Raw genomic sequence first — 27,549 nt, forward strand, 5'->3', positions numbered from 1 at the left:
ACTGTATATACACACACCATGACCTTTCTTTATATACCATGCAGTAATAAAATAACAAACATTTATTCTGGACTCTTCTTCTCATTCTTCTTTACACACCCATCCTAGAATTGCACTGTCTTGCCATTTCTAGTCTAAGGAATATGAAGGTTATTTACCGAGCACCAGCAGTGTTTGTTTGGCAGCATCTCGGACTTCCTCCTTGTCTGTCTGACAAAGATACACTAACTGATCAATGCTTTCTTTGGCCTGGAATGACAGATTGTATACAGTTGTCAATATGATAAAAAATATTACATTATGTCATTGATGGACACAGTTGTATTATATGAATTATTACTTTACAGATAAAATGCAATAAATTATATCAACAATGCACTAAAATGGTATTTTTTGTGAATGTCTTTGCACCTTGAGACAAGCTAATGCCTTGCATCCACAGACTCTGGTGTCCACATTCTCATCTTCCAGCAGTTCTAGACAGCTAACCAAAGCCTATGGGGGAGGAGAAGATATTGTTATGTGATGTTATGTGTTTATGTGATTACTGTCTTGTGATGATAGACTTCATATAATCTGTTTTATGAAATCACAGAAAAACAGTAATATGCACAGAAATATTCAGTAATTAATTTATTCAAAAATAATTAAAAACAAATTTATTTAAATTCCATCTTTAGAAATATGTTCATGTTGTTGTATACTATGCATGCATACATACAGTAGTAGCACAAAATACAGCTTTTAAATTAAGGTTTTTATTATTAAGGGAAAATAAAATCAATTTTTCTTTCTCATTTTTTCCAGAATTTCTCTGGACGAAACAATCATTCATTTAAAATTTGCATTTTCAGTTTACTTGTGTTATCTTTGTCTAATATTTAAATTTGTTTGATAAGCTGAAACATTTAGTTGTGACAAAAATGCAAAAAATAAGAAATCTGAAAGTGGGGCAAAAACTTTTTCACACCACCATTGAGTGTCCTCTCACCTGCTCTCTCTGTCCAGGCTGGGCAGCTAAACCTCTCAGCACTGAGCTGGCAGAGGCTGACACTTTGACGTGTGAATCTTTAAGTAGTTTGGCCACAGCATGAAGTCCTTCCCTCCTCAGGCTGCACTCACTAGGATGACGCAGAGTGTGGACAATCACATCCAGGTCACATGATCCCAGACTCTGCACAAACCACACTGCGGAAGTATGGTCATTATTCATTACTGTAACTGATTATAAGTTGTTTTTGAATACACTTAGTTTGCTGTGTGTGTGTGTGTGTGTGTGTGTGTGTGTGTGTGTGTGTGTGTGTGTGTGTGTGTGTGTGTGTGTGTGTGTGTGTGTGTGTGTGTGTGCATGTGTGTACCCTCTTCTGCCAGCTCACTGATGTGAATTTCCATGTTACTGATACCATTGGAGTCCAAGTAATTCCACAACTGGAATAACGTCACCATCAGTCTGTCTCTGTTGCTGCCTCGCTGTGATAACTGCTGGCCCAGCACTCGCTCAACCAGACATAAGCACACTGAACAAATACATCAAGTGTTAAAATAGCACCCACATTCAATTGTACTATACACCCACAGTTGATCTACCTCTGTCAGTCATTTTAGGAAGAACACTGGAGTAGACTGTAGACAATGTAGCCAAGAAGCTCTCAGCAGATATGCAGTAAGCATTGCCCTGCCCAACACATCGTTGCCATAGTGACACAGCACCTAGACAGAGGCTGAGCTGTGGTACCACTGTAACACACAGAAAAAACAGTTAGCTTAAAAGAGTAGGATCCATTCTTCTCTGTGTTTGTGCAGTGTCTCCTGTTCCACTATGTGACACACAACCTCCAGGGAGAACTATTACATTTCACTCCTATCACTGCTTCTATGTTAGTCAGACATTCATGCATGCTTTTTGCTTCACATGTTTAAATTTAAACTAGGTTTAGCTTCTTCAGTTCTGAGAATGTGCCACCACTGTGACTGACGATCATCTCTGCATATAGGCATGGTAGCAAGCTGCTCAGACAAATAAATAAAGATTTTGAAAGGTATAAGTACTACAACTTACCTTCAGTAGGCTGTCTGATGCGTTGAGGGTTGTCCTTGGTGATTTGTCGGATGATTTCAAGGACACGAGCCTCTCTCAGCAGTCTGTCTAAGGCATACATCTCTCTACATCGCAGAGGACCAAATATACCTAAACGCTAAAGACATGTACATAAATCAGTTACATTTATCATCAGACCAACCGCTTTGATACACTTTCTAACTAAAACATTAATTCATTAATAAGTTTATTTGTCACAAAGACACTTAATAAATTGTAATTCAATCTAAAATTAGTATAATGTAGTAAGAAATGAATAAAACTATTCCTTAATGTTCTCACAATCCATGTTTATGTCTAAGATAGAGTTGCCATAACAACCATGTCTGCAATGCTGGAGCCCTGATGGACTGAATTAAAGGTGATAATGATGCATTATAGAAGTTAGAAACTTTTATCTCTGTGTGGAAAATGACTTGAAGTCAGTGTTACAGGTGTCTTACCAACAACTGACTACTGCAGTTCTTCAAGTGGACCAACAGGGAGCAGTCTAGACTGGCGCAGCCAGTTGTGGTGAGAGAGTTGGAGAAGGAAGGACTTGACCAGTCTCCTTCCTTTGGAGACCTTCACACACACAAAACATTCACAGTGTTATGGGAGGCTTCTGATAGGGATATGTGATACCACTATTTTTCCTTTCGATCCGATGCCAAGTAATACCAAGGGTAGTATCCCGATACCGATATCAGTACTTTTAGATGTCTACTTGTGTATATGGAAATGACGACTTTTGCAATGCACATTTGTGAATCTAATCATGAATAATGTATTTTATACCTTATATCTAAAAACTGCCAAACATCATACTTCTCTTTAATCAGAGCACTTAAAGACAATCTGTGCAAATCACATGTGTCTCATTGCTGTCTCATTCAACATTCTCTAGCATTTCCCATTTATGTTTTTGTTAAGAAACAACAGCATGTTGACATGGTCTACTTGTATTGCCTGTGATGGGCACTGTGATGTACTTTCACTACATACCTGGATATTGCCCCTCTGAATTTAAGGGCTGCCACCACAGAGGTCTGTCTTAGGTGTGGGGACATTCCCTGCACTCCCCCTCTCTCACGCTTTTTACTTTTTTTTTTTAGAATTGATAAAAGATTCTGTGTCATACAAGTATTAAATAACTATTTATTGTGAAAGTGGATTCTAAAAAACACATGTCTAGATTGGAAGTATTGTTATTTCTGGACCAATACGCACAGCCTTAGCTTCCAATTAACACTGTTGACACAAGGGTCAGCCAAACAGATTTTCCAAAAAGAACTGATTATAAAATAAGTTGGGTTCAGATCATGACATGACAAAAATACGTCCAAAGGAGACACATAATCAAAAACAAAAGCCATAAGGAAGAGTGTGAAATACAGTGTTACAATGAGGGTAAAATGATTTAATTAAGGACAAAAAAAAAACAACAACAAAAAAAAACAGAGTAATACTGCAAACACTAAAATGTAAAATATGACACTAACCGGTTTGACCAGACCATTTGGAGGGTAGCATCTACAGCTCTTTTACTGCTTTTAAGTTATATATCAGTCATCAATGTGCAATATAGAGGTGCAATATATAGAGGTGCAATACTTTGTGTTACAATCCAATTACTTTCTGTTGCAATTTACTACTTTTTGTATATATGCCAATACTTGTATATTGTTTATTCCATTGTCTGTGAAGGTTCTCAGTCATCCAGGTCATGGTAATCCAAAAAGGTATTGAATAAAGGCAACCCAGACTTGTAGAATTTCTTGAAGATATTTCACCACTCATCCCAGTGGCTTCTTCAGTTCTGATAAACTAGTGGGAAATTGAGGTTTAAATATGAATAAACTCTGTGGGTACACCCACCAGAAACTTGCTTGACCAGAAACTGGTGTCACTATTTCCATAATGGCTGTTACTTATCTGTTGTTGAGAGGGGGGACTCTGTGCCTAGGCTACTTACCCTATGAATGGAAGTTCTACAAATCCAGTTGGCTTTATTAAATGCCATTTTGGATGTTTATTCTATTCTACTTCTTTAATCTTACTATTTATCTTTTTACACAGTCCACTCATTATTCTTGTTACTTTTCTGTACTATGTGTGATGTTGAAAACTGCAGTTTCCCCAATGAGGGACAAATTTCTATTCTATCACACATCTTGACAAACCATCCTTTCAGATATGTTTAAAAATGTCAACTGATGTATTGCACCAGTAACAGGGGAGCATCACAACATTAGACAAAGTAAGCAGCTTTTTTATTTTTTACACAATGGTGACTCAGCGGCTAATGTTAACGAAGGTTGAGCTTGTATTAGTATTTAAATAGGCATTCATATAAAGAGATTGACACCTTGTTCTACCACTCTGATTGCCAGCACACTTTTTCATGCTGCAGTCTGTTGGGGGTCTGTTTGAAAGGATTTAGTCAGTGTTTTCACCAACCGTTCATTTGTCTTTATAGACGGGCCATGTCTGCTGCTCTTGTCACAACACTCTTCCTCGTCCTCCTCTTCCTCCCAGTCTGATGTGTTGAGAAAGTCAAAGCTGCCCAGGACTGTTTCCAATGTGAGGCTGACCGTGCTTGGTGATCGGCTGTGCTTACCCTTCAACACACACAAAAAATAACATATGTTTTTAAATTTCCACAAGAATACAAAACTTTGGATACACTTTCTCATCCAAAGTTTTTTCTTTATTTTGTACTTCTCTTTACATTGAAGAAATACTGAAGACATCAAATGAAGCAAGATATATGTAGTCATGTAGCAAATAAATAATTCTAAATATGTTTTATATTTTAGATCCCTCAATGTAGCCACCCTTCGCTTTGTTGACAGCGCTGAAAACCCTTTGCTTTCTCTCAGTGAGCTTTAAGATGTAGTCATCTGAAATTTCTTGCCTCCTTAATGGGGTTAAACTAAACCATTAAATGACAAGGCATGTCCAAACTTTTGACTTGTAGTGTACATATACATATTTGTGTAGAATGCGTAACGAACAGTGTTGGGCACATTACTTTTAAAAAGTAATTAGTTATAGTTGCTAGTTACTTCTCCCAAAAAGTAACTGAATTACTCCACTATAAAAGTAACTAGTTACCTGGGAAAGTAACTATTGCGTTACTCTTCCTTTTTTTTAAGTTTAAATGTGTCTAATAATTTGATATTTTTCTTGGCAGGTTTCACAACCCAGTTGCATGGAGTAGAATTGTATAGACACGTACTTACACAGAACTTTTAATATTTGTTGCACCTCAGACCCCAACTGGTAGACATATAAGGCTTTCTCATCGGCACAAGTCCTGGGTTGGACCTCCCGCTGTGAGAGCTGCGTGCCTGTTTTTTCCTCCCTCATACGTCATCGCGTACATTACAGATAAAGTTGCAGTTTGTTGAGGACCTGAAGAATGGACCCTTTCAATCCCCCGCTCTTTCTAAAGGCTGCTGATATTAGAATAAATCACTGTGTCCTGTGCAAAGCCTGATATCTTCCTCCAAATCCCCCTTTCCTCAGATGCAGAGCGCTGTCATGATCGTTAAAGTGGGAGATCGCTATACAAACTGGATATAAACACAGTCACACAGTTGCCGTTCACCTATGCGCTTCCATTAACGACCATGTAACAACACATTTGATTTGTTTGATTGAAAAAAAAAAGTAACAACAATGTCTGCCCCTCAGAGTCTTTACTGGAGTAGACCACAACTTGTTTTTGAGCTGAAGCTTCTACAATGATACAGCATGTCAGGCCTCTAGTCAGAATGTAACAGGTAGATATATCAGCATCAGAGAGAAAAACCCGGGTCGACCCGGTCCAACCAGTGACGGCTCGCAACTTTTCCTCCACATTCAGTATTGCTGCCGCTTACCTCTGCTAGTTGGGTGTGGGTGTGATTTGTGTATAAACTGAACACTGTCTGTGATTGGCTTATCGTGAAAGCCCACTCCACCTTAGCCAATCATCACATATGCGGTTGTTTCGCCCCTCCCTCCTCTCCTCGCAAAAAACAGCTTTGTGGCTCCCGTGGCTGAGAACCAAATAACACGCCCCATTTAATTTTCAGTAACGGAAACGGCGTTATAAAGATGGAAACAGTAATTAGTTAGATTACCCCGTTACTGAAAAAAGTAACGCTATTAGTAACGCCGTTTATTTTAAGGCCGTTACTCCCATCACTGGTAGCGAATGATACAATACTAAAACTGCAGACTCTCACACAATAGCACGAACACGGCAGCTGCATACTGTATAGAGAGCTCCAAAATACCCCCAAATACTGGCAGACCACAATCAGAATATCAACTTTCTATTGATATAATAATATGATAACTTTTTATTTTATATCACAGATGCATTATTTACTAAATAAAGATCAGAAGAAATAAATCAGCAAAAGTCCCGTTGAAAGCCCTGTCTAGCAGCATCTCAGAGGACAAGCAGCACATATATATTATTAAACACCTTTGGAAGTTTTTTTGCTTTTCACGTATACTTAATCCTCACCTTCAAGGTAACCTGCAGGAGCTTTAGCTCGTGTTCCAGTAGTTGTAACTCTGGGAACTGTCCTCTACAATCCTCGAGACAGGAAACTACAGCTCCCAGGGCTTCATCCAGGTTGCTGTCTACAAGACTATCACCTTCCTTGTACAAATAGTCTCCTCCTGTGAGAGATATTTCCTCCTTCACAGGAACCCACCGGGCCACATATGTATCGTCCTCACTTTCTGAAGGTGTACACTCTAGGTGGGTGCATCTATTTGTTTGTGATACAGAGTTAGGCTGTATTTCTTCAGTCCAGGGTAAGCAGTGGGTGAGGACACAGCTAGATGTATCCTGTTGCTTCCTGATTGGGTGTTGACTTGTGACACCATCAGTTTTTGTGTTTTCTTCTATGACACAGTGCCTTCTTGGTGACATGTTTGTGTCTGTGGTAGCAGTGCTCTGTGGCTCAGGAGTTCTATCAAGGATCTCCATTTCAATGTCATTGATGGAGATCCCGGAGCTCTGAGACATTGCCTCCCCAAATTCACAGACTAACCTATCTGTTACCACAATAGCATCGGCACTGCTTTCACTAATGTGGCTCAGAGAGCGTGAGTAATGGCGTGAGGTATGGCTGTTTGTCTTCAATGGATCCACTGTTTTTATGGGAGATTGTTTCCTTGCAATCTCTTCCTCACTGTCAGATTCTGTTATCACGGAAACTGCTCTCTTCTCTTCATCCCTACAGAGGAGAGCACACTTGTCATTTTAGCTGTACTTCTATGTCACAAGTAACCAATAAATATGATAATAATATGTAAATATCTTAACCTAAGAATATAGAAAATAGAGCACCACATTCAAACACTACCTGTTATTCTTTACTCCGTGTTTGTTTATGTTGGTAACCTCAGTGACAGTGCTGACTTTATCAGTGGACATCAACGTTGAGGAGGGATCTCTGGGGTAAAATGAAATGCCCGGCTGTGGGGAGGAACTTCCTGTTACAGCTGGCTGGATCTCTGGTGTCACCACTACTGCCTTGAGAGAAAGAAAAAAATGTCCCACAGAGTCACAGAGAGATTAATAAGATGTAAAGATGTAAATAACAGCAAAATGTCTGTGTACTTTTCGATGGGTAGTTGTGTGTAGCCCTTGTACAGACAGCTGAGGGCTTGAGGAGTCATCAGAAGACTCAGATGAATTGGACCATGCTGTTCCATTCTCTAACTCCTCACGTCGCCTGAGCATATTCTGAAAGAGAACAGTTGAATTTAAAGACTGGACTTGTGAAAACTACTACTACATGGTTGGTGTCAGGATGTCAGACTACTCAATAGATAGACAAGCCACTTCTCTGCAGGTCTCCATATCTCTTCAGTAAGTGAGCGACTTTTTTTTTTTTTTTTTTAAAGAAAGAAAGAAAAAAAGAAAAGTAGAAGAACCTAGGACCTAGAAAGTTAACTCAAGAAGGTGAAATCAACCACAGAAATGTTTCAAAACCAAACAATGGACACTACTGTTCTATGCTCCTTCTACATGAAAATTATCAATATATCAGTAGGATTCGTATACAGTATCTACTCTCTGGGTTCTACTATAACATGACTTACTACAGTAAATGATCTTGTTGGTGAGCTGTCATTACAGGAGCAGCTTTGACTAAGTGTGCCTCTGAAGATGTCCAGCAGTGGCCAGTGCTGCTGTTTGGCCAGACTCCGAGGCAGAGACTGCACATCAAAATGGCAGCAGGTGGAAGAAAACACAGATGAGTAGGGAAGTGATGTTCTCGCAGTGGGTAAACCATGACCCTAAAATACCAACCTAGTTTTCGCTTCTCAGAGTTGTTTTAGATGAGTTATCTTGTTCAAAAGACATCACTGCCAGATGACATAAGCCCTGACACAAGCAAAATGCTAAAAATTTGTGGGTGAGCAAGAAGTTACATATATTAAATAAGAAAATTGATTAGTTAATAATCAAAATAGTAGTGACTGCATTCATTTTCACTTTGGCTTACATGCATTTTTTGAAGACCATTAACTACACAACTCTGACTCTTATCTTAAAATGTGAATTGGATTATGAAAGAATAGACTATATTGCTTTTATTTAAAAGCTGATGTATAATATTAATTTTCTTGCTTTTCTTTTTTTTAATGTACAGGGATGTCCACTGTTTTGGCGTGTTTTTGGACAAAGTGGATAAGCAAAGCAGCAGGGACAGATCTTAGTGCAACACCATAAAGAGTAGATGGGCTTACAAGGAGCTGTCTCTGCTATAGATAGATTACATTAATTTGGCAGCATTTGCTCAAATTCTGTGCCTTCGACTGACCTTTTCTCTAGTTTCAATTTGAAACTGTCGCTTGAGATTAAAAATGAATGTGCAATGATCTAAGAGAATGTATTTAAAAATAATTTGGAAATCAGAAAAGTGCAGTAACATTACTGTAACTGTTTATGTATTTTATCTCTAAATTTGTTTTAATCCCGTTATTTTTAATTATATAATATACCTCCAGTCCTAATTAAAATTATACCTTAGAACAGGTGTGTCAAACTCATTTTAGTTCAGGGGCCACATTTAGCCCAATTTGATCTCAATGGGGCCAGACCAGTAACAGAATAGCTTATTAACTGGTAAATGAGGACAACTCCAAATGTTTCCCTTTGCTTTAGTGCAAAAAAGTACAGCTACATGTAATGAACAACCATGAATTTCTTAAGAAGTGCAAGGTGCAAGTGCAATTTCTTATTTTATCAAATATTTTCAGCTGATATCTTCAGTGTAATTTTTGCAAATTTATCTGACGGGCCAGATTGGACCCTCTGGCGGGCCAGTTTTGGCCCCCGGGCCTTATGTTTGACACCTCTGCCTTAGAACCTTGAATGAAAGTTTGACAGTAAACAGTGTTGATTACTGCTGTGAAGTTTTTGCCGCCTGGTTTTAAAATGTATTTTTAGAAGTGACATAGAATGTGTTTTGAGGCTGGTGAGGCACAGATTTACATTTAAGAACTCAATGGAATAGCTTGATTTCATCACTGCACACTAACTGGTTAAGTTTCATATCTCAATTGAGCATTCTTTACGCACATGTAGGTAAGGTGAAAGTAACAATGTTAAATTTTTAGCTGTTAAGAAAAAGAATAAGAGATGCACGAGCACACATTTGCCATTGCAGTTCCACTCAGACTCATTCAACATGAGAGTACCCAGTGTGAAAAACACCAAAGGAAACTGGAAATTTAAAACCAAATCATCAAATATATAGCATATACTAATATTGACTTATTAAATCTATATTTTTATGATTTGAAAAAGTTTTAATATAGAGTATTCAGTAAAGTATCTTCCATCATTTACCACCTCCTGAGAAAAGATCCCAATAGGACCGTAGCTGTACAGTTGACTTGTAAAAGATGAGGCCATGAGGCAGAAATACTGGCTACCTCATTTCCTGATTTGTCAGGGCAGTTTAATGCCAGATCAACAAGAGTAAATATGTCCCACACATTCATGAAACACATTAATTAGGCTAATTGACCATATGATAAAAGTGTGTCCAACCATTATATTAGTGACAGAGAGAGAGTTAGCTACAGGCACAGCCTAACCTAGTTTATGAGAGATTGTGCAATTCAAGGTGATGCTCAGCTCACTGCTGCCTCAGCTTGCGTCACTCCCAGTATTTACAGAGGAAAGATGTAAATTCAACAGTTTTGATAATGAAAATCATTGAAATCAGTGGAATCATATAAAAATTCCATTTATATCACTGACCAATGGACAAATAGTATGATTTTATCATCACAATGCCTCACCTGCTTCCCCTGGCTGCACATCCCTGGTTTTTAGGACATTTCAACTGTATTGTCCAGTTTAAATGAAATAAACTAATGAATCAATGAATTAGAATAGTGACATTAGTTATTGCATTTCCAACACAGTACAAAATTAACTTTGCTAACCCTGTTAGTATGTCTGTTAAAAACAAGTTCAGCCATTCCTCTATTTTCCTCAGAATTTTGGCAACTAAACAAAAAAATAAGTACTGCTCCTACAAAAAAAGATTCATTCACAGATCAAATAGAAATACAGTACAACTCACATAAAAGGCTTGTTCACGCAAAGACGGTGTGTCAGGTGGAGTCTGATTGAAGATTGTTGAGAATCTTTTACTGACAGATGGTGCTTTGTTGACAGTACTAGCAACTGACCCCATGTCATCCTTATCGAATGGACTAAGAGATGAAACAAAGGAATGGAGGAAGGGGGCATTAAGTCATGTTTTGTTAAAGAATAACACTTTACAGACAAAATTAACAAACAATACAATACTCAAAAACTCAATATTATTGTAAGCACACTGACAGAATGGTCAAAACTTACTTCCAGGTGACTTCAAGGCTTAGCTTAATAGTCCCAAGGTCATTAATATCCACAGCAACCATTTGGGGTAGCGCAGCAAACAGGTCCTTAGTTTCACAGGAAACACTTCCTACAACCACATGACTGGCTAGGCTCTTCAGCTCTGTCACCTAAGAATCACAGAAATGTTGTTTGTTCAAGCTGCCATTACGTTGGTGCATACAGCAGGTCAATTAATGCCAGTCGTTCAGGTTGAAACTTAACACTGTGAAAGTACAGTAATCTATGGTGGAAGTAATAACATTATTGCCCATAACTTGCAGACTGCATTGCAGTATTCTTGATTAAGGTACAGAAGAGAGGCACCATTAAGAGCATCTTGACCAGCTGCATCGTGTGTGGTACGTTGCCTGCACTGCATCCTGCCATAAATCCTCCAGCACATAGAGAGAGCAACTGAGAAGATAATCGATGCCTCTCTCCCTTCCCTCCAGACTCAAGGACAGCTTCATCCACCATTGCTATCAGGAAGGTCAACTCCCTCCCTGCTCTACACCCTCTCCCTGTTACTCCTGTAACTCTGAACTCTGACCAAAATTAATATAAAGATTGTCTAGAGAAATTAGGTGGCACAAACCTTCACATAGAGGAAGTCACTGATGAGTGGCAGAAAGACCATCTCTTCATTGTCCCACACTTGCTTGCCATTGAGCTCTATTCGTCCCCGGAGCTTCCATCGCTGCCGACCATACTTCATAAAGATCTTGAGTGCAGACACGCACATGAACAAACACAGAGATAGTTTGGACTCCAAACTAAACTTTAGAGGACATTACATTGACTTCATTTTCTGGTGTTATTTTACTTAATTATAGCTACTACTTATCTAATGCTAACGCTTACCTTAAAACAAGAACTCTTAGAACTCAATGATTTACTTTAACAGGACTTTTCGAACTAATAACAAAAACAAGATGTGGCTGTATATACAGATTTAGGCTTCTGCGACATCAGTAATAGGCAAACAACATAAAACACAGAATGACATATTCTCATGCAAAGATTATGGCAAAACCGAGGAAACAAAACAAAGCCAATGATCCAGTTTTATAAAATGGAGGTGTCATATGAAAATATTAACAACAATTTGAAAAAACTGAAAATGTAAATACTGTTTATTATGTAAACCTGTCATCAAAAATTCCTAAAGCAATTAAGACCTCCATGTACTAAGCACCCTCAAACACAACAAACGTTTGGGTTTTATGGCATCCCAAATAGATGTTTTAACACACAAATTCCATTGGCCGTCCTAACATAAATCAATACATTTTTGAGTGAATGTTACAGCAAGATACAATCTCTTGAAATATACTTAACTATCAAAAACAGAATTAAATATTAAACTATGACTACATTAAAAAATAACATATGATTTTAGAGTTCTACACAGAAGAGGTAAGTACCATTTAATATTGTAAGAAACAAAATTGATGGTCAGCTTCTATTTGTGCAGAATACAAATACATAATAAGGGACAAAGGCACCCTTAAGGCAGGAGATGTGCAAACAAATCTGCACAAAGTCTCATTCTTAAAGCCATACACTGAATGATACATCTATCGATGTTATATCCGACATATATTAGAACTGTACTATGACCTGATCATAGAGGATCCAGGGTGGTAATGCTTCTTGACTAAAATTTCTGAGTATGGTCATCTATTGGATCTCATGTTTGAATATTGATGCAGATACACATGGTGGGTACGCTTAGTGTCGCACAAGGTACCTTTTGTTACTCCACTTTGAGCTATTACCAGGGTCATGGAAGCAATGAATCTGACTGACACTTAGAAGTTTGAGGTGGCAGGCACAGTGGTTTTTCCCTTCAACTTTGGAATTGACATCTGATTCCTAAGCAACTTGAGTCAGCTTCCTTTTTTTCAGGCATTGAGGGGTTACCTGAGCACTGATGGATCTGTAGTTTTTGGGCTGGGTGGGATCAGTGTTTGTTTTTTCAGGAGAGGCTGGACAACTGCATGCTTGAACTAGGATGGGGCGGTACCAGAGATGATGGAGCTGTTGATGAGAGGATACTTGGACTGGTGGTGACAAAAACATCCTTCAGGAAAGCGGTGGGGATAATATCAAGGGGGCAGGTTGCTGGTTTCATGGTGATGACAATCTGTGTTAGGGTGGGTAGGGAGATAGGAGCGAAAGAGTTCAGTTTGGATGAGCAGACCTGGGGACTGGCAGTGTAATGGGAGGAGGGATGCAAATTGTTTCTGATGGCTTCCATTCTGTTGATGAAAAATGTGGAGAATTCCACATTCTATTCCATTTGGCAGGGGATACGTCGAGGGTGGTGTTTGGAGGAGGACAAATGATAGAGTTTATGGTGTTAAATAAGATCTTTGGATTATGGGTACTACTGGAAATTAAATTGGAGAAGTATTTGGTTCTGGCTGACTTGACTGCTTTCTGAAATTTCTGAAATTTCTGAAATGTAAGTGATTTCTTAGGATCTGGAAGGAGATCTGCAGCTTGTCTTTTTTCCATTTTCTTTCTGCCTTTCTGCCTTTCTGCATGATTGCCTGAGTGTATGGATGCTGTCGTTGTTTAACCAGAGGTGAGTTTTGTTTTTGTTTTGTTTTTTGAGTTTGAGAGGAGCGATAGAGTCTAAGATGTTGACACAGGTTGAACCCAGTTGAACTGGGAGAATAATTCCTCGGAAAGGAGGGGCGAGGAGGGAGGGACAGCAGAAGTCTGAGGTGCAGAAGATAGATATGCCTCAGTGAACTGCCTGGCTGTGGAGGAGGATATTATATGGGCATATGAGGCAGGTAGTTGAGGTGTAGGATCAGAATGAAGATTTGTAGAAAACTTAATGGACAGGTGATCTGAGATCCCTAAATCCCCAACAGTCAAGGTGGGAGTGGTCATGCCAAGGGTAAAAACTAGATCTAAAGTGTGACCATGGTTATGGGTTGGGCCAGAGACTCGTAAAAAGTTGAAAGACTCAAAATCATAAAAATTAAAATCACCAAAATGATTAAAATTGATTAAAATCCTATCATGTACTAAGACCACAAAGGATAGAAACTCAGAGAACAGTCCTGTCCTTGCTTAGCCTGTGACACTGCATTACATTCGTCACGTGAGTAAGTGTATTGCGTCACTTCCCGATTCTGCACCGCTGCTGTGTGTGCTTGCACTGTTTTAGCTCTGTTAAAATCACATAAACGTTTTCTGTATACGTGGTGAAGCTCGTGTTTTGAGTTTACCCAACCACGTGTCCTCTGTAGCACCTTGTTAATCTCACGTTTCTTCTCAGTTTAATCAGCTTTGGTGTATTTAGTGGTTAACTATGGCTACTTTCTCTCCCTCTGCTTCTCCTTCTCTCTCCTGCTCGTCGTGCCACATGTTTAGCTACTGCTCTGCTTCCTTTAGTGGTAATGGTACCTGTAATAAATGTAGTTTATTTGTAGCTTTGGAGGCGAGGTTCTCTGAATTGGAAGCACGGCTCCGCACCATGCAAAACCCAATAGTTAGCAAACGCCCTGTAGCCGGTGCGGGCCGACCAAGCGCAGCTCCCGTTGGTATAGCTCCTGCTAGCTGTCTCCCTGCAGCTCCCGAGGAGCCGGGAAACCCGGGTGACTGGGTGACGGTATGAAGGAACCATAGTCTTACTCGGCCCACGGAACAGCACGAGTAAGTTTGCAAAAACTATGTCGGACTCCGTAATTTTCTCTGGTCCCCTGCCCAATCTGACCAGTAACGATATGTTTAGTCACATGTCGTCATTCCACCGCTGGTTATATAGGTGGTGTCCAGCCAACGACGTGGCCTACGTTGATAATTGGAACTCCTTCTGGGGAAAGCCTGGTCTGATTAGATGAGATGGAGTTCACCCCACCTTGGAGGGTGCTTCTCTTATCTCTAGGAATTTGGCCAATTTTATTAACACCCCAAAACCATGACAACCCAGAGTTCAACCCAGGAGGCAGAGCTGCAGTCTTACATGCCTCTCTGCTGCTTCTCTAGTACTGATGTGTTGGTCACGAACAATCCCGCTCAAAGAGCCGTCTCTTTGAAGTGAACGACGGGAGCTGGCTCCTGATCGGGAGCCGATTTGTTGTTGTTGTTTTTTTCCCCCTTTTCTTTCTGTTAAAGCCGCACGTGACTGGTCAGGATGTGTGGTGGCATCTGTGTGTCAACACTGATCAGAAGGGGGAGAGGAGGGTTTACAGAAGCAAACAGTACAGTGTGCACTGAGCAGCATACGAGCTGGAGGGAGGGAGACGAAAGTGAGAGAGAACTTGCGCTAGACACAGTACGCTGAAAAGCTGAAAGAATGCAGGACAGCAGAAAATGTAGTAAAAAATTTGGACACATTTCAAAGTAATTGACAGTTCAAAGGCAGAGTGTAGACTATGTAAGGTGAGCATTTCTTACAGAGTAGGCTCTACAAACAATCTGCACAGACACCTAAGAACTGCCCACCCATCAGTTCAGTTGGAGGAAAAAAGGCAAACAAGGAAACCTGCTGTTAATGAAGGTGCCAGTGTATCCACTGCAACTGTTGCTGCTGTTGTAGTGCCTACAGCATCAATCATTACACCATCACAACCAACTCAGAGCTCTATGAGACAGTTTATACAAAAGGCCAAACCACCCAATCCTACATGTCAATTACATGACACTTTGTTGAATACTACAAAATCCGCTGGATTGTTTTGAGTTCAGTGACAAACACACATCTGCGACTTTAGCAGAGGAGCTGCTCAAAGTGGCAGAAGAGTGGGATGTGGAAAACAAAGTGGTTTACTGTATTAGTGACAATACAGTTAACATAACAAAAGCAATTAAAACCCTGAAATGGACGCACCACCCATGTCTTGCACACACAATTAATCTGTTTGTAAGAGATGCTCTGAAGGTGATGAAGCCCACTGTGGACAAAGTGAAGGCGATAGTGTTCTCGTGGAATTCTTCCACGGGAGCACAACAGCCACAGAGAAGCTCAAATCTACCCAACAACGGATGGGCATGCCTGAGGCTCAAACAAGATTGTGTTACTAGGTGGAGATTATTTTTGGTAATGAATTAATTTAATGAGGAGCCACTTGGGAGCCGAAAGAGACGGCTCTTTTTAGTCAGCTGAGCCAAAAGAACAAACTCTCTAAAAAGAGCCGGAATGCCCATCACTATGCTCTAGTACTGTCTCCCACCCATAACTCCCCAAACTCCATAAGTGTGCTGTCTGCTTCCAGATTTTTTATCATCCATGTTGATGTTGGCAGTGACAGTCTCAGCTCTTCATTTATGTCATTACTAGTCTCAGTTGGCTTTTCTCATAATGTAAATGGTTTAACTCACTCTTTCAATCACACTTTAGATCTTGTACTAACTTAGAGCATAGAAACCGAAGATCTAACAATGTATTCTCATAACACTCTACTGTCCGTTCATTTCCTTGTAACATTTGAATTTACGATAAGAGATTACACAGAAATTGGAAAGACATTTCGTTATGGTAGACACTTCTGATGATGTTATAACTAGATATAAGGCATTAATTCCTTGAGTATTTACCTCAGTGCCTTATGTTAGTGGTATGGATGACAGCAACCACAATCTAACTCCATCACAAATGGATTATTTTGTTGACAGCATGACAGCATCACTTAGTACAACTCTAAATCTAGTTGCTCCTCTTAAAAAGAAGGTGATATATCGTAGGAGGGTAGCTCCATGGTATAATTCACAGTTGTATAGTTCAAAGCAGGCAGTTCAAAAGCTGGACAGAATTTGGCATTCCACTAGTTCTGAAGAAGCTCACATAGCCTGGAAAGATAGTTTAACAACTTATAAAAAAAACTCTCCGTAAGATTAGAACAGCATATTATTCTTCATTAATAGAAGAAAACAAGAACAACCCCAGATTTCTTTTCAGCACTGTAGCCAGGCTGACAAAGAGTCAGCTCTGTTGAGTCATCTATTCCTTCAGCCCTCAGCAGTAATGACTTCATGGGCTTCTTTACTGATGAAATTGTTGGCATTAAAGATAAAATTCATAGTATCCTTCCAGCCGTCAAAGATGTAAGTACAGTGGCATTAGAAACCTCTGTAGGACCTAGTCGATACTTGGATCACATCCCGACTAAATTTCTCAAGGAGGTTTTTCCAATAATTAATACCTCCATATTAAATCAGATAAACTTATCTTTATTAACAGGATATGTGCCCCAGTCTTTTAAAAACTGCTGTAATTAAACCATTATTTAAAAAACCCACTCTTGACCCAGATGTTTTAGCCAACTATAGATCAATTTTCAACCTTCCTTTTATCTCTAAAGTTTTGGAAAGGGTTGTTGTCAATCAGTTGATTGATCATTTAAACAGGAATGGTTTGTTAGAAGAGTTTCAGTCAGGTTTTAGAGCTCATCATAGTACAGAAATGGCTCTGGTTAAAGTTACCAACAATCTTCTCATGGCTTCAGACGATAGACTTGTCTCAATACTTGTCCTGCTAGATCTTAGTGCTGCATTTGACACTATTGATCACAGTTTTCTACTACAGAGACTTGAAAGTGTGATCAAGATTACAGGAACTGCATTACACTGGTTTGAATCAGACAGATTCCAGTTTGTCCATGTAAACAACAATTCTTCTACATATACCAAAGTAAGCTACAGAGTTCCTCAGGGTTCTGTGCTAGGACCAATATTATTCACATTATACATGCTTCCCTTAGGCAATATTATTAGAAAGCACGGCATAAACTTCCATTGCTACGCAGATGTTACCCAGCTATATTTATCCATGGAACCAGATGAAACTAATCCGCTGGTTAAACTCCAAGCATGCCTTAAAGACATAAAGGCTTGGATGACCTGTAATTTTCTACTTTTAAACTCAGACAAAACAGAAGTCATTGTATTTGGCTCTAAACATGTCAGAGATTCGTTATCTAATCACCTGCTTTTGTTGGATGGCATTACCTTGGCCACCAGTACTACTGTGAAAAACCTTGGTGTTATATTTGACCAGGATATTTCCTTTAATTCTCACATAAAGCAGGTGACCAGGACTGCTTTCTTTCACCTTTGTAATGTCATCAAAATTAGGACCTTCCTTTCTCAGAGTGATGCTGAAAAACTAGTTCATGCATTTGTGTCTTCCATGCTGGATTATTGTAACTCATGACTGTCTGGCTGTCCAAATAGCTCTTTAAAAAGCCTCCAATTGATCCAAAATGCTGCAGCAAGAGCACTGACAGGAATTAGCAAGGGAGATCATATTTTCCAGTTTTAGCTTCTCTTCTCTGGCTCCTCCTCCTTACATACAAGGCCTTGAAATGCCTAGCCCCATCATATCTGAAAGACCTCATAGAACCATATTGTCCCAAAAGATCACTACTATCTGTAAATGCAGGTCTACTTGTGGTTCCTGGAGTTTCTAAAAGTAGAATGGGAGGTAGAGCCTTTTAGCTATCAGGCTCCTCTCCTGTGGAACCAGCTCCCAGTTTGGTTTCAGGAGGCAGACACCATCTCTACTTTTAAGGTCAGGCTTAAGACTTTCCTTTTAGACAAAGCTTATGGTTAGGACTGGACACAGTGGCACACAGGACTGGACATACTTTACTGGTTTAAACATCAGAACTTCAAAGCTGGAAAAGACATCAGTGGCAATGGGTGTGCAGTTAAAAGAGTCTCTGAAAATGGCTGCTCGGCCTCCCCCTCAGCCATTAAGCCAGGGGGAGTTGATAAAATCATAGTGGGGGTTGGGGGGTGGGGGTCACACTTCCAGGAGTTGGGTGAGTTCACCGGGTTTCAACCAAGTTTCTACTAAAAATTAGAAATCCAGGTGGGAGGATAAGATGAGGTCATTTTAAATGAAGGTCTTGTTTGAGAGAGACCTCACATTTAGGAGGGCCAGGTTACACAAGGAGGGAGGTGGTGTGGCACGAACCCTGAGTATTATGTGGGAGAGGCTGTTATAATTTACAGCTTTGAAAGTGACATGAGTACTGAGGGGCCTAACTGTCACAACGGTCTCAATGGGGAGACCAGTGGCAGGGGGGGTGTAATGACACGGGGACAATGGGGCCTGAAGGGGGACGAAGGGAGAGTAGTGGTATTCTTAGAGGGGATAATGTTTTGACAAATGAATTGTTTTATAAGAGCGAGGTGGAGGATCTAGCCACAAGGGGGAGATGGCATGAATTACAAGTGTAGCGGGGCTTGTTTTGGGCTTGGGGGAGGAAGAGCAATCAGACTGGTAGGTAAGTGAAGATAGTCACTTGCGGGCGTAATGCACAGCATGATGCAGGTTGGCAGTGAGCATGCGGTTTCCCAGCGTGTTTAAATGAAGACCGTCTCTTGTATACAAAGTGGAACGTTCCCAGGACAGGCCAAAGTTGTGGATGTAGTTTTTTTGTGTTCTGTGCGGACAGATTGGAGCCAGGTGTGAAGATAAAGAATCCTGCTGAAACACCCCACACCGCAACCCAGTTTAGGTATTGGTCCAGAAATAAAAACAGTTTTTCCACAGCTATTGAGGAGGTTGAGGAGGCGGATGAAGTCTGCTTTTGTCAGTTCTGACTGTTGTCGAGCAGTGTCATTTGAGCTGCAGTGAAGTAAAATTTTGGCAATGGTGGGCAGAAATCCAGAATCCAGAAATCCAGGGAGTTTCTTCAAGATGTCAGGAGTAGTAGCTGGAGTGAGTGAAAGGAGTGAGTGATGGCGTTTGCGAAGTGGATGTTACGGACTATGGAGTCTCGGACGATTAAGGAGGTGAAAAAGATGGAGTAAAGGTGGAAAAGAGGAGTAGGTGTTCGGCCAGCAGCGGTGTCCGGCGCGGTTCCTGGGTGGGATGGACGCCGTTGGCCAGAGGTGGCAGCAGGACGCAGGACAGAAGTTGCAGCAGCCAGGTGTGTGGACGGTGAGGAGGACTTCAATGGTGAGGGCTGGGTGGGCAGAGGACTTCCATGGTGCCGGTTTGAAGCACGGTATGGAGTGGTGAAGCCTGGCGCGGGGACGCCGCCCAGACCAATCAGATAGAGGTGACGGAGGACTACAGGGCCTCCGTGGGGATGGACGCACCGGCTGGGATGGTGGAGCCAGAGAAGGAAAGTCATACATGTCGAGGATGTCATACCTGTTTTCCAACCGGATGTTGTAGTGGTAGTGTGCATGAGAAGAGCGCCTTTCACTCCCGCCGCGCACATGGATGTGAGACCAGGACTCATATGGAGTGGAGCTAACCTTGGATCCAGTCCCAAGCCGTGACCAGGAGTCATTAAGGATGGAGTTCTTCTAAGCCTGGTTCATTCTGACTCTGGAAGTATGAATGCCTAAAACATCTGTAGTAGGAAATGTTTAATATGGCTATCTGGAACCACTGACATGGTCTTTTCAGTCAGAAAGACTGACCTTGTACTTGTACAGACATGCTCATCACATGCTGCTGATCTTTAGAAACAGAGACTGAACATACGTAATTACAGTCTTCATTGTATGGAGAGGATGCTGAAAAGTCCAGAACGATTCTAGTCTCCTTTTCAGAGGGATAAGCACGGGTGGTTTTGTCATACATCATTGGCTGAGAGCAAGCCAGAATACCATCTAAGAGAATAAATTGCATACCTTGGTCTGGTTCAGACAAGGGAAAAGTCCACACAGGCATTGTTTTGTATGAAATGGAGAATGCTAATAAGCTGTATAATACAACATAGCAGTACCTTTGACTAATGATGTGATGTGTTGATAGTAATCTGTTGGCAAACACCTTGTAATGTGGCTTCAGCAGTATACTCATATACGATTAACAAGCTTTATTGTCATTTTACATGAATGCAATGAAATTTCATTAATTCTTTTAGCAGCTACAATGTCACAAGCATAGAAAAAATATAGGTAATATGAGTAATAAATATTGTGCTGTTAAAAATGTCATACATAAATAGTCTGTATTAAAACTAGTGCAAAGAGCATCTTTGTGTGTGTTTGTTGGAGGGAGGGGGCCAAGGGTGTAAAGCGTGTACAAGACTGGTTCAGAACACAGCCTTGTGGAACACCAGTTTTAAGGACAATGGTGAAGGATGTGGAGGTGCATCATGACATGCTCTGTTAGTCAGGAACTCCTTGATCCACAACGAGAGGGAGGTTCCAAGTTGCAGTGTCTGCAGTTTGTTGATCAGTTGGCTGGGGATGATGGAGTTAAATGCCAAGCTTAAGTCAACAAACAGCATCCTGATCTATGTTTGGGGGCTTTCAATGTGGCTGAGAGCGGTGCGGAAAGTGACAGAGATGGCGTCATCTGTTGATGTGTTGGACCTGCTCTGGTCAAAGCCAGGAAGAATATGGGACTTGACATGCCGTAGCACCAGACTGTCTATGTATTTCACGATCGCTAGCATCAGAATGGCAGAGGGTTTGAGACCTGTCCTAGGTGAGGGGACGGGCGGGCTTTGTAGGCTCCCGAAATGCTGGTGTTTCTTGTTTTAATGTCCACATTCATGTGAAATCTGGGGAGCACAGTCTTTAAGTCGGTGTGGATAAAGACTCCAGCCATGATTAAGAAGCCCTTGAGCAGGGCTGGGCAATTAATTTCTACAGGGGGCCACATGAAAAATCTGAACTGTGTTGGAGGGCCAAACCAAATGATAACTTGAACGTAATTCTGCTCAATATTAATTTTCTCCCATTGTAAAAAGCAGTAAATTATATATGTTGATAAGCTGCTACTGGTAATCAGAAACATAAGAATATTCTGTAAATATTTATTTAAATTTATGAGTTTTGCAGTAGGTTGAAGAGGAAAATGAAACACAATCGATCTATAGTTTTGGATAAAACGCATTGGAATGTTGGAAAATTTGTCCTCTTTGGAAAACGTCAGTGGACCAAGGAGGGACCATGTAGCTACATGAATTGTTTTCTGTATCTCAATAAAGCTCAATAAATGTTAAACCCTTTAAGACCTGAATGTTTGTCTGCCCACAAAGAGAAGCTTGCTGTATTTGAATTACCGTAACTCCCCGATGGACAATATTCAAGAAAAAACGCTGACATACCGCGGGGCCGTATGTGGCCCGCGGGCCGTGAAATGCCCAGGTCTGCCCTTGAGTATTTGTTCTGTTGGTTGCTGATGCTGTCATGCAGCCTGCTAATAGTTACATTATGATTAGGCTGCAGGTGGATATACACAGCAGCTACAAACACTTAAATGATACACTATATTGCCAAAAGTCGATCACCCATCCAAATAACTGAATTCAGGTGTTCCAATCACTTCCATGACCACAGGTGTATAACACCAACCTACAGGGTTGTGACGGTGCTGCATCAGATATTGGCCATTGTTAGGTGGCCAGGGCAATATGCTGTATACCGTTGCTTCACCATTATGATGAATTAAAAAGGATTACGGACCATAATCCGGTGTGCAGGGTTGATGCGAATGCGCAGCTTCTTCTTTTTTTGGCTGAGTACTGTAGCAGAAACAGTACTATGCATAGGCCTGGGATATTTACTACAGTGTTTCTACAACTAGATGCGGAGAAATTCTCAGACTGATGCCAAAGAAAACCAGAGAAAGAAAGATTCTTCTGGTACGTGTGGACGTGACCTCAGAGGACTCAAGGACAGTGCATATAGAGCTTCATGAAATGGGGTTCCATGGCCAAACAGCTGAATTCAAGCAATATATCACCAAGTGCAATGCAAAACGCCGGATACAGTGGTGTAAAGCAAGTCGCTACTGGACTCCGGAGCAGTGGAGATGCGTCCTCTGGAGTGACTCTGGAAATCTGATGGATGAATCTGGTTTTGACAGTTTCCAAGAGAATGGTACTTGTCTGAATGCATTGTGCCAAGTGTGAAGTTTGGTGGAAGGGACATTTTGGTGTGGGTTTCTTTTTTAGAAGCTGGGCTTGGCCCCTTAGTTCAAGTGAAAAGAATTCTGAATATGTCAGCATACCAAGAGATTTTATACAATTCCATGCTCCCAACTTTGTGGGAACAGTTTGGGTGTGGCCCTTCCTGTTCCAACATGACTGCAAGGTCCATAAAGACATGGATGAACAAGTTTGGTGTGGGAGACCTCCGACCTCACAAATTCACAAATGCGCATAGAGTCCTGACCTCAACCCAAAAGAACACCTTTGGGATGAATTAGAGCGAAGACTGCGAGCCAGGCCTTCTTGTCCAACATCAGTGTCTGTGTGGGGGCCGCTCTGGCCTGCACCGGCTTGTGTTCACTTGGTCGGTCTGGGGGTGTTCATCGTCGCTCCCCATGTGCGGTGGGGTGTGGCATGCCCCATGGCGACAGTGGTTCTCTGGTCTTTTTACCCATGCTCCCCACACTGGGGTGGGGGTTCTCGGGGGCTGCGGCTTCTGACCTTACTCTGGGCCCTGGTAATAGTCTCACTCATATTTAGGGAATGTCCACATGCATGTATGTTGTCACCTGCCAGCCCATGCTGGATCACATCAAGAAGAATTGATGAGTCCCGGCTATTAAGGGCTGGATTATTGTTTTCACTCTATCACTACGTGCCCTATGGCAGACTTCTCTCCTCTATTGGGACACCCTTACCCCCCTGGACTCTCTCATCTCTCCTGAGATCTACACAACACCTCCCTGTACCCAGTCATACTTGAGTGAGGTGACTTGGGAAGCACAGAACCATACACACCACCAGTTCCTACCAGCACCACATGGCCCTCTTCCACTGTCTGTCCTTCCACATCTTTTCTGTCCTTTGTTCTCCCCCTCTATTCACTGAGATGTAGCACTGCCCTCCCTGCCACACACGGTTACTACACTCAATAAAGATCAACAGGATAGTTTCCAGGGAGGGCTGGTGATGGTCACATCCACGCACTGAAGTAATAAAGCTTTCAGCTGCAAGAATATAACTGCATCAACCTCATATAATGTTGACACCCTGTGGTGTTCAACTATGCAGACAAATGCAGACAAAAAAAAAAAAGAATGGGATGTCACTTAAGTTAATATGTGTGCAAAGGCAGGTGAGGAAAATGTCATTCAAGACACTGTGGGTGTATGCTTTGTTGTTGTGTGTTGTTCTTTATTTATAAAGATTTAATTATCTGTAATTTATATAATTTCTTTCTTTCTTATTAGAATTATTTTGTGATTAACAGTGTGCAGGTTGTATCTGATATACATGTGGTTTTACATACTATGCATTTAACTGGCAATAATATGAAATATATATTAATTATGCAATGTATGAAAAGAATGAAAATGATCAAGGAGGACAAGACACACAAACAAAATAACAGATAATATAGAGACAAACCTCATACTGGTCACCAGCACACAGTCTAGCAAATCCTGCCAAACCTAAAAGACAAGTACAAATGTGTGTAGCAGTCAGATTCTCTTCTGTAGTCCAATGAAACAATGGCATTTTAGTTGGCATTTTAGTACAGTATGAAAGTCATACTACATTAAAATCAAGGGTGGGAATAAAGGATAACATTGTAATAAATCAGTTGACGTGTAGATCACAAGTCTTTCTTCTGCTACAACGTTGTAGTTTTAGCTACTCAGTCCCACATTGTCCCTCCTGACCGCCAGAGGTGGTGCTTCAAGCACTGAATGGTCCCTTCGCGCATGCGCAGTACCAACCTGGGTGGCCTGGAAAGGCTTTAAGTCCCAGGACCAACCAGTATCACCACTATGGGTTTGTCCATTATCTATACAGTCAATGGGGCCAACCAGCATGTCGTTTCCTGTTTTGTTCTCGCATGCGAGTCGCATGCAGTCACAGCTAGGCTGAAACGCCGTTTGCTAATCTTTATTATCTTTATATCTTTATATCTTTATAGCTGAAGGGGCCATAACTACTGTTGCTCTGCATGTTTCTTATTATTAGTATTAGGGCCATGGGGCAATGGCCGAGGCACTGGCCCCTACAGCTATAGCTGAAGGGCCACGAGGCAACGTCTCTAAAAAAACAGACAAAAAACATATCAAAGTCTTCAGGAAGGTCTTACGATGCCCTCGGTCTGCATGTTTTTCTGACAGGAGCTACTGTTTTGTCACAGTAAGCTCAAATGTGAGACCAGCAAAGGAGAAAACCACCCCTTCCTCTCTGTCTGCGCGCTTCTGTTGTCATCAACAACCACCTCAAGTTGCCATCTGACCAGCAGGCCAGATTCACAGCTGAGACCAATTCATTAATCAGGGACTTCTCTGATGTCTCTGCTGTTAACACTGCTGACCCTTGTCTCCCATACATTTATGTTACAACAACACACACCAACAACTCCGCGTATGATCCCACCCACACCCCCAAATGTGCCCCGAGTGTTTTATCTTGGGTGTTTTCAGTTAATGTTTGGCCCTGGTGATGCTGCGGGCTTTGCAGCTGCTCCCATTTGACGGTCCTTTTTGTTTCACATTATTCTGACAGTGCATTTTTAGTTTTGTCTCAACCTAGACGCTTAGGAGTAGTGAAGGCAGCGTTTTCGCTCCCCTCTCCTGATTCGGGCTGGCCTCTGTCTGGGTGCCCTGTGAAGCTTGTGTTCTCACCCCCATTCCTGCTACTGGCTCGTAGCCGTCGGCCCTACCTCATGATGGAGGATGTACATTATTGTGTTGGCTTTGGGACTGCTCTGCCAGGGGACGATGGGCACGACCTACGCCCTGCATGCCTCAGCCCGGACCACCTTTGCAAAGGACTGTCTGATAAGGCATGCATGAACTGCAACTGACATACAGTGGGCCTCAAGGGCTACTAGACTGGCACAAATTGAACACTTGACAGGTGTAGACGACCTCCCACCACCTACTAGGTTGTCAGCAACTGAGATTGACTTGGAGAGTTTTGCCTCATTCATTCAGAGAAATTCCATGGTATTTTGACCCATACCATTAAGTAAAGACTCACTCCTACCTTTCATCTTAATGTGGAAGTCTCCCAGCTGGTTCTCCATGTCACTCTCCAAAACACACATGTTCTACAGAGAGCGGGGGGGGGGGGGGGGGGTGGGGGGGGGGGGGGCATAATAATAATGATTATTATATTTATATTTTTTATCACTCTTTCCCTCCACTGCTCTTCATCTTACCTCTGTGTACTCTTTGTATCCTTTATTGGCTTCAGCTAAACTCTCCCTTGCTTCCTTACTTCCTGTAGAGGAAGTGTATGCCCTCACAATTTTATTGGCTCCATCCCTTAGTCTCTTCTGCAGGCAGTAGGCTTCATATAGCTCCTCAATCTGGGAAATACACAGAAAAGGCTAAAGAGAATCTACAATATGTTGTACTCTATTCTATAATACCAATATCACAACTAGGCTTGTTGTGTTGCGACAGGTCATGACATACCAGCCAGGCTGTTATGTTTGACAAGTCCGCTTATATAACAGTAACTCAGCAAGTTGTTAAGTTATTGTTATATAATCGTTGAATAATATAATTTGGTGAACATACTGAAGAGGTTATCTATCAGAAAGAGTATATGAACGATTTACACTACCAGTGAAATGACTGGACTCAAAACTATGCATGAACAGATATGGAATTATGCAGTAAACATAGTGTAAAATCCCTCAAAATGAGTTATATATTTTTGATTATTCGATATAGTCAACCTTACTTTGCTTACTACATTGCACACACTTGGCATTCTCTCGATGAACTTCATGGACTAGTCACATGAAATGGTTTCAGTCTTGAAGGAGTTCTCAGAGATGCTGAGCACTTGTTTTGTAAAGGCCCTTTTGCCTTTACCTTGCGGTCCATCTCATCCCAAACCATCTCAACTGGTTTGAGGTCATGTGACTGTGGAGGCCAGGTCATGTGGCACAGCACTCCATCACTCTCTTTCTTGGACAAATACCCCTTAAACAGCCTGGAAGTGTGTTTGGGGTCATTGTCCTCATGCTGGTTCAGTGTGCCTTCAATTTTGAATAAATCCCCAACAGTGTCACCAGGAAAACACCCCCACAGCATCAGACTTGCACTGTCTTCCGCTTGTTTTTCCTTAGTAATGTTTTTTTTTTTTTTTTTTTTAGCATCTATTCAACCATAAAGGCCTGATTCGTGCAGTCTCCTCCGAACAGTCGATGTGTCTGCTACTAGAACTCTAGGCTCTGTTCTAAGGTGCTGTTAACTTGTGATTTCTGCAGCTGGTGACCAGATGAACCAGATGAACAGCAGAGGTGACTCTTGGGCCCAATCCCAATTCTCCCCCTTAGCCCTACCCCTTAGCCCTTCCCCTTAGTCATTCCCCAAGGAAATTATACGGCACTCAATTGCCGTAACGTCATCATACACTGCCATTTGCATACAGAGGCGACAACTGTAAACAAACATCCACGATGCTGCCTTTTTTTGCCTTCATATACATTTACGACTTTCTGCAGCAAGCCGAAGACATACGAGAAGACGACGGTATCTGCGGAACCTGCAATGGAAACAATCACGTTCATGCGGCGTTGGGACCGGAGTGAAAACGGACGCACTCAAAGTTTTTGTAGTTTTCTGGTATGACTAACCTTCAGTCCTTAAAGTAATGATGGACTGTCGTTTCTCTGTATTTAGTTGATT

General features: G+C 41.4%; 1 protein-coding gene across 4 annotated transcripts in view; it reads right to left on the reverse strand.

Moving 5' to 3' along the window:
- Nucleotides 1–27,549, reverse strand: part of ripor1 (RHO family interacting cell polarization regulator 1) — a 108,184-nt gene that overhangs the window by 2,779 nt on the left and 77,856 nt on the right. For 3 of the 4 annotated variants that reach the window (XM_047595684.1, XM_047595685.1, XM_047595683.1), the window contains 18 exons: nucleotides 26,067–26,216; nucleotides 25,892–25,955; nucleotides 24,290–24,333; nucleotides 11,590–11,715; nucleotides 10,974–11,122; nucleotides 10,693–10,825; nucleotides 8,192–8,308; nucleotides 7,707–7,832; nucleotides 7,450–7,619; nucleotides 6,600–7,320; nucleotides 4,538–4,698; nucleotides 2,542–2,662; nucleotides 2,060–2,195; nucleotides 1,588–1,737; nucleotides 1,359–1,517; nucleotides 992–1,188; nucleotides 412–495; nucleotides 159–249 (listed from right to left, as the gene is read on the reverse strand). In XM_047595684.1, coding sequence (XP_047451640.1) covers nucleotides 159–249; nucleotides 412–495; nucleotides 992–1,188; nucleotides 1,359–1,517; nucleotides 1,588–1,737; nucleotides 2,060–2,195; nucleotides 2,542–2,662; nucleotides 4,538–4,698; nucleotides 6,600–7,320; nucleotides 7,450–7,619; nucleotides 7,707–7,832; nucleotides 8,192–8,308; nucleotides 10,693–10,825; nucleotides 10,974–11,122; nucleotides 11,590–11,715; nucleotides 24,290–24,333; nucleotides 25,892–25,955; nucleotides 26,067–26,216 — 2,899 coding nt within the window. The remainder of the gene's footprint in view (nucleotides 1–158; nucleotides 250–411; nucleotides 496–991; nucleotides 1,189–1,358; nucleotides 1,518–1,587; nucleotides 1,738–2,059; nucleotides 2,196–2,541; nucleotides 2,663–4,537; nucleotides 4,699–6,599; nucleotides 7,321–7,449; nucleotides 7,620–7,706; nucleotides 7,833–8,191; nucleotides 8,309–10,692; nucleotides 10,826–10,973; nucleotides 11,123–11,589; nucleotides 11,716–24,289; nucleotides 24,334–25,891; nucleotides 25,956–26,066; nucleotides 26,217–27,549) is intronic. The other variant, XM_047595686.1, reaches the window with a different exon arrangement.

The sequence above is a fragment of the Mugil cephalus genome, chromosome 10 (assembly GCF_022458985.1).
Source record: "Mugil cephalus isolate CIBA_MC_2020 chromosome 10, CIBA_Mcephalus_1.1, whole genome shotgun sequence".
NCBI lineage: Eukaryota > Metazoa > Chordata > Actinopteri > Mugiliformes > Mugilidae > Mugil > Mugil cephalus.